General features: G+C 43.0%; 1 protein-coding gene across 2 annotated transcripts; it reads left to right on the top strand.

The window, feature by feature from the left end:
* The first annotated feature begins 585 nt into the window (after positions 1–585).
* On the top strand, positions 586–4,099 carry LOC128437765 (calumenin-A). Of its 2 annotated transcripts, none has more exons than XM_053420020.1 (7): positions 586–694; positions 978–1,208; positions 1,819–2,012; positions 2,089–2,252; positions 2,986–3,046; positions 3,515–3,714; positions 3,874–4,099. In XM_053420020.1, the coding sequence occupies exons 2-7, from the start codon at positions 979–981 to the stop codon at positions 3,976–3,978; spliced, it is 954 nt and encodes a 317-aa protein (XP_053275995.1). In that variant the 5' UTR covers positions 586–694; position 978; the 3' UTR covers positions 3,979–4,099. The 2 variants fall into 2 exon arrangements, with proteins under 2 accessions (XP_053275995.1, XP_053275996.1); XM_053420021.1 differs by having other exon boundaries at positions 3,533–3,714.
* Positions 4,100–7,363: the final 3,264 nt, after the last annotated feature.

Here is a 7,363-nt window from a genome sequence, read left to right on the forward strand (position 1 = left end):
CTTCCTTCCTTCCTTCCTTCCTTCCCTCCTACCTTCATTCTCCCTTCCCTCCTACCTTCTTTCTTCCCCCCTTCCTCCCTCCCTCCCTACCTCCCTTCTTTCTCCCTCCATTCCTTCCCTCCTCCCTTCTTTATCCCTCCCTCCCTTTTTCTTATTGACGAAGAAAAGACAAGTTGATGACTTCTTTACTTCTTTTCGACCAATAAGAAACTAACCTGGCAACTCTCTGTAAAATAGAAATAAAGACTGTCTGCACATCAGCACATATTTATAAGATGATAATATACGAACATAGTTTTCACTAACAACATCTATGTGCATACACCTGAATTAATTTGGCGCCTTTGTAAATATGACAGAAATAAAAAGCTAAACTACCCGAATAAATAATAATCCTCTTTTTGTTTTTTAAAGATGTGAAGCCAACGCTGTTAATCTCCTGCTGCTGATTGGTCCGAATAAAACCAACAGCCAATGAGAATCGAGCACATGCTGCGGTGGACCAATTAAATTGGGAGAGATGGAGGGAGAGGGAAACCGAGAGAGGGAGGAGGGAGGGAGAGAGAGAGAGAGAGAGAGAGAGAGAGAGAGAGAGAGAGAGAGAGAGAGAGAGAGAGAGAGAGAGAGAGAGAGAGACAGAGAGAGAGAGACACAGAGACAGAGAGAGAGAAAGACAGAGCAGGTGAAACGACAGGTGAGTTCAGCTGTTTGTTTTTATTTGATTAAAGTTAGTTAAAAAATTACATAACTAAAGTTTCAAAAATTTGTTTAAATCATTTTTCAAAGAAGAAAGAAAATGATAATTTTCATAAAATGAGGTCACAGAAAAAAGAATCTGAATATTGGCATTATGATGACATCACAGTGTTTAATGTTATGTTAAGTTATTATGAATATTTGTGTTTGAACTTAAACATTAAAGATGTAGATGTGTTTAATGTTTAATGTTTAATGTTTAATATCTGAATGTGTCTCAGGATGATCCGTCTGTTGCTGATCTGCTTCGTCTCCTGCGTCGTCCTCGGCAGCAGCGAACAACCAGAGAAGAAGAGCGGAGTGATCGAGAAAGAGCCGCTCTCTCACCTCGAGGACCAACACGACCATGACCATGAGCACCTGCATGACCATGAGCACGAAGCTCTCCTGGAACCAGATGGAGCGAGAAGCTTCAACCAGCTCGCCCCGGAGGAGAGCATCGCTCAGCTGGCGTGAGTTCACGACCTCCAGCCTCTTGGTGTTTTGCTTTGTTGCCTCTGTAAAGTTGTTACCATCCACGCAGACACTCAGACGTCACAGTATCAGTTGTGCTCTAATCCGCGAGTGTCTTCACTGAAGTTCTCTCTCGTCACTCATCTCTCACCTCTTGGTCTGTGAACCTGTCAATCACAATCTGCTGCAGCTCTACATCCTCACGGTTTCATAGAGATCGGTTCAGTAGTTAACAAACTACCTGATGACAACTTAACGTCCTCGTGGATTCAATGAGACAAATCACAGAGTTCAGGTGAAATGAGGAAAAGACACTTTCACAGACGTGTGTGGACGTGTCCTCTGTGTCTCATGCGTCTCCTGCTCGGGTGTGTCTTCCTGTAAACGTGTCCTCTGCTTGGAAACATTCAGCTTTTCACTTCCTGTTCGGCAGGTTAACGTGAACTCGACGCGTTCAACAGGTTCAACCTGTCCGTGTTGAAATGTTGGAAATTAAACAGTTAATCATTTTAATGTCCCACGTGTCACCACATTGTTACGATGATGTCAGACGTGTGATGTAATCCTGTCAAAGCCTCTGAACTGTCCTGACTGTGTGTCTCTCTGCAGAATCCTCGTGGACAGAATCGATGTGGACAAAGACGATTTCATCTCCGAGGACGAACTGAAGACCTGGATCCAGAACGTTCAGAGGAACTACACGAATGGACAAGTGGAGGATCGGTGGAGCGACTTCGACACGGACGAGGACGGACTGATCAGCTGGGACGAGTACAAGAACGTCACGTACGGCATCTACATGAGTAAGAAACGACCAATCAGACGCTGAGTCACGTGACGTCACACGACCTCTGATCAGTTTGTCCTCACCTCCCACAGACGACCCTCTCACGAAAGAAGACGTCAACGTCCCTCAGATGCTTCAGGAGGAGCGACGCTTCAGAGCCGCCGACACCGACGCAGACATGAAGCTCCACAAACAAGAGTTCAACGCGTTCCTTCATCCGGAAAACTTCCATCACATGAGGGACGTCGTGGTTCAGGCGAGTGATGTCACTGAGAGCTGTGATGTCACTGAGAGCTGTGATGTCGCTGAGAGCTGTGATGTCACTGAGAGCTGTGATGTCACTGAGAGCTTTGATGTCACTGAGAGCTTCGATGTGATGTCACTGAGAGCTGTGATGTCACTGAGAGCTTTGATATAACTGAGAGCTTTGATGTGATGTCACTGAGAGCTGTGATGTCACTGAGAGCTTTGATGTCACTGAGAGCTTTGATGTGATGTCACTGAGAGCTGTGATGTCACTGAGAGCTTTGATGTAACTGAGAGCTGTGATGTCACTGAGAGCTTTGATGTGATGTCACTGAGAGCTGTGATATGATGTCACTGAGAGCTGTGATGTGATGTCACTGAGAGCTGTGATGTCGCTGAGAGCTGTGATGTGATGTCACTGAGAGCTGTGATATGATGTCACTGAGAGCTGTGATGTGATGTCACTGAGAGCTGTGATGTCGCTGAGAGCTGTGATGTGATGTCACTGAGAGCTTTGATGTAACTGAGAGCTGTGATGTCACTGAGAGCTTTGATGTGATGTCACTGAGAGCTGTGATGTCGCTGAGAGCTGTGATGTGATGTCACTGAGAGCTGTGATGTGATGTCACTGAGAGCTGTGATGTCACTGAGAGCTGTGATGTCACTGAGAGCTGTGATGTCACTGATTCTCACTCATTCAGTGTCATATATTCACATGTTTTTGTTTCAATTTGCACGAACAGGAAACGATAGATGACTTTGACAAGAACGGAGACGGTTTCATCGACCTGAACGAGTTCATGGGTAAAAAGTTCCGCTCACAACTTTCACTCAGAACTCAACTGTTTATAAACATTAAAGATGTGAAGGTTCTGTAAACTAGGAAGAATTTTCAAGGTTTAGGGACAATGGACGTTTAAAATCGACGTCAGAGGTGGAGAAGGTAGAGGAGGTAGAGGAAGTAGAGGAGGAAGTGGAGGAAGTGGACAAGGTACAGGAAGTGAAGGAAGTGCAGGAGGTGGAGGAAGAGGAAGAGGTGGACGAGGTAGAGGACGTGGAATAGGTGGAGGTGGAAGTGGAGGAGGAAGTGGAGGAGGTAGAGGAAGAAGAGGAGGAGGAGGAGCCTAACTCTGAACCCTCTGGTTTGGTTTCAAATTGAATACAGTTTGAATTGAATCTGTGGTAAAGAGCTAATACAGGATTAATATTATTCTAACGTTGTCAAACTGAATCTGACTCTCCTGTAATCTGATTACTTGATCCCGGCTGCAGATGTACTGTTCCCTCCAGGAAACGATGACAACGATCCGGAACAGATGGAAAAGCAACGTCGAGACTTCCTGGAGATCCAAGACGCAAACAAAGACGAGAAGCTGGACAAACAGGAACTGATGCAGTTGATTTTTCCGCCTAATTACAACGTGGCCGGTTCTGAAGCCAAACAGCTCCTGAAGGAGTCCGACACCAACAAGGTCCAGATTCACTTCAAACTCACTTTCTATTGTTCAAACAGTTTAACTGAGGATTTTACTTCAGTCTCACCCTCAACAGATAGTTAGTAAAAAACATATTCAATCAACGTTAATGTCAATAAATGAAGAGTTTCACTTTCACCTCTTCTTCTTCTTCAGGATGGAAAACTGACCAAGACGGAGATTCTGGACAAACACGAGTTGTTTGTTGAGAGTCAGGTGACGAACTACGGAGAAGCTGTGGTGCCACACGACGAGTTGTAGATCTGTGGATGAATAAACATGATTTTACTTTGAATTATGAATTTATTTTTGACATTTTTGTTCACATTTTAAAACTTTAACACTTCTGTGTGATCAATAAATTAGAATCAGCTTCAACTGATCAGTTTTCAGCTTTATGAGTTTTTACTGCTTCGTTTCTCCAGTTAAATGTTTTGCTGATAAACACTTTATTGATCAGTTTATTAATCAGTTTGCTGTTTCACAGGTTTAATGTCACAATTTACTGATTTCACATTTTTTAATTAATCAAACATGTTGATGTTTTTAAGACTAAACCCCAGTTTTTTTATTTTGATTTAATGTGTTTAAAGTCAATGCTACCGGAGAAACTTCTCTAAACATATTTTAAAATAAAATAAAATAATTGTCTTAGTTTTCAACCTCTTAGATCCTGAGTCGATCTTCAAACATGATCAATTTATGTTTGAATCGATTTGCGTCAGTAACAAACAACGAGTAGCAGAGAAAACATTTATCATATTTTACTGAAGCTCTTTAACAGTTGAACAGTTTCTGTAGAAACACTGAGTCGTTGAGCTTTCACTCAGTTGAAATACTGTGCTGAGTCACCAGGGGGCAGCAGCACACAGACAGCAACAGAGGAACAATAATGAAGTGGTTTGTTTTATTCATATATTTAGTGAGAACATATATATTCTCTCTAACAGAAAGGTCTGACCTCTGACCTCTCTGTTTCTGTTCAAGAAAAGCTCATCTGAAGAAATCTATAGAAAACATAGAGCGACCTTCTGATGAGCGGTCGTTAGAGTCGTGGTCCTGCTCTGATGTGACAGCACCACTTTGTGTTGTATGTCCTGATCATTGTGTGCGTGTGTGTATGCACGTGTGTGCGTGAGTGCGTTTGTGATATAGATAGATGGATAGAAAGAAAGATGGAGTCTATGTTTTATTTATCGGTGGTAAAGTGGCGGTGAGAGCTGCAGGGAAACCATCAGTCCACAACATGGCCGACCTGAGTGTGGCTGAGCGCTGCGTCGGAGGTCGACCACGGAGTCGCACCGCTAACCAATCATTTCACCACAGCTGCAGTTCACCTAGAGGGCAGTAGTGAGGCAGGTAGAGCGACCGGAGCGAAACAGCAAAATGATTTTATATCAGAACAGAGAAAATATCATATTGGTCACTGATACTGAGTTGTAAATACTTTAGAAAAAAAAAATATTTCCAGGAAGTTGTGACTTTCTTACAAAGAAAATAAATAATGACTTTAATATTACAACTTTATTCTTGTAATCTCAGTGGCCGGATCCTCAGTCGCACTCGAAAAGGGTTTGTAAGGAGAGAGAAGGTCAGAGGTCACGCTCAGTAGATCCCAGATTCTGCAGAGGGAGTCGACCTCTGGCACAAGGTCAGGGTGAGTATTTGAGATGAACTGCACTCTGCTCTGTGTGCTCTATGTGCTCTATCTGCTCTATTTGCTCTTTCTGCTCTATGTGCTGTATTTGCTCATGCGGGGGGGGGGGGGGGGGGTAGATGGCTGCCTGTGCTCAGGGTGACAGCGATCAGCCAAACAGCTCGTTAGTTTCAGCTGAGTGTCCAGGACAAGTCTCGATGTCCTAATGAGACACTGACAGAGACGAGCAGTTCTCGGCCTGGAGACACTTCCTGAGGCGGATCTGTCAGAGACTGAAGGGAAGCACGATAAACACTATACTGATTTAATAATAATGATTATTTTATTATTATAAGAAACACTGCACAAACAAGGTTAAAGTTTAAAACAGATTAAATATAGTGTGTGAGACTTATACTAATCATAATTATATTGTTTAAAAAGACATAATTATTCTTAATGTAAGGAGTAATATTGCATTTCATTATCATTTATTCCCTTATTTATTGTAAAGTAAAACAAATTTCAATTTTACTTGGTTTCATTTCATGTCAGTTTTTTCTCCTGTGATAGTTGCTGTTTCCCAGAATCCTCCTGGGTTACGTCTCATCGTGCAGTGAGTTGCGTGTAATGTTTGTATGTTAGTCATGTAGAGCTCATACATGTACACGCCATGTTAACATGTAAACAAACAGCCTCGGGGGTGTGCTGACTAAACATCATGTGTCCAACACAAACAGCCCCAGTGTGTTGAGTCAGTGCTGAGGTTCAACTCTCTCACTTCCATCATGTGATACATTATTCAGCCACTTCCAGTAGATCAGCACAGAACCAGACACCAGCAGCAGGTCCACATGTCCCACTGGGATTTATGATCATATATAAAACTGTAAATATGATCATATATAAAACTATACATAACAGTGATGGTGAAGAGTAGGGATTTATTTTCTCTGAGCGACGACCAGGTGGAAGAGTTACTGACAGGAAGTGTTACTGACAGGAAGTGCTAGCTTTGTGTTCACCGCTGGTAGTCGAGTCATGTGACTGATGAGAACCAATCAGGAAGGGAAGAGTTTTCAGAGTAAAACGAGACCAGCAACATTTAAGTCTGTGATCCAGAGGATAGTGTATACATTTTTTTTTAAAAAGTAAAACGTTTCAAGGTGGACGCAGCCTTAGCAATAGTCAGACTCTTTACTTATGGAAAAATACTCAATATTAAATCAACACATCAGTAAAAATACTTTAGAAGTTTGTCCAAAGAACCATAAGATAAATCTGAACAGTTGTTATTCTCACATATTGTTTTGTTATCGTTAATAACTGTGAAATGATGAAGTTCTGTTGCAGAGTAATTCTCCTTTGAAATAAGATACGTTGAAGTTGCAGTAGAGTTTATGTACGTATAGTACCTCAGTGCAGTATGTGTGTAATTGTACTTTCCACCTCATATCTCCATCTTTATGCTAAAGGGATGAAACACGTTACGTCACTTCGCCTGCAGAGCTGAACCGGTTCCAGCGAGCGAGGTGCAGATTGCATTGAGCCGGTGGTCGCACGCCCCGCCGAGCACACGGGACAAGAGGAGCCCGGCGTCATGTGACAGGAGCTGCCGTGTCCACCATGAAAAATGCATCGGCTCCATCTCTGAGCACATTTACATGTGAGAGCTTCATCTCACCTGGCAGCTGCTGCTTAGTGTTTGACTGTGGACTGTGAGTGTAACTGCAGATCGGCCGAGTGGAGCAGTGAGTCCATGAAGAGACTTCCAGTGAAGAGAAGCTGCAGCTTGGACTTTAACTGTCTGGAGTGTGTTTGTATCCTCATGGCACCGTGTTGCAGAAGTTCACATTTCAAAATAAAGCTCAAATACATATTTATGCAAAGTTAACGCCCTTTTATCAAAATAACAAAAGCTTTGACGTGGTCTTGATTGACAGCTGTGGCTGGTGGAGGGGGGTTGGGGGCGGGACCTTGATACTGATCACCTGATCACTTCACTTCTCC

This window comes from Pleuronectes platessa, chromosome 4 (genome assembly GCF_947347685.1).
Source record: "Pleuronectes platessa chromosome 4, fPlePla1.1, whole genome shotgun sequence".
Classification (NCBI taxonomy): domain Eukaryota; kingdom Metazoa; phylum Chordata; class Actinopteri; order Pleuronectiformes; family Pleuronectidae; genus Pleuronectes; species Pleuronectes platessa.

What these genes read in the sequence shown, in the direction of transcription:
- LOC128437765 (XM_053420020.1), top strand. Translation starts at nt 979, where the DNA reads ATGATCCGTCTGTTGCTGATCTGCTTCGTCTCCTGCGTCGTCCTCGGC. An exon ending in CACGTACGGCATCTACATGA is followed by an intron (nt 2,013 to 2,088) that starts GTAAGAAACGAC and finishes CACCTCCCACAG; the next exon opens with ACGACCCTCTCACGAAAGAA. An exon ending in CGACCTGAACGAGTTCATGG is followed by an intron (nt 3,047 to 3,514) that starts GTAAAAAGTTCC and finishes TCCCGGCTGCAG; the next exon opens with ATGTACTGTTCCCTCCAGGA.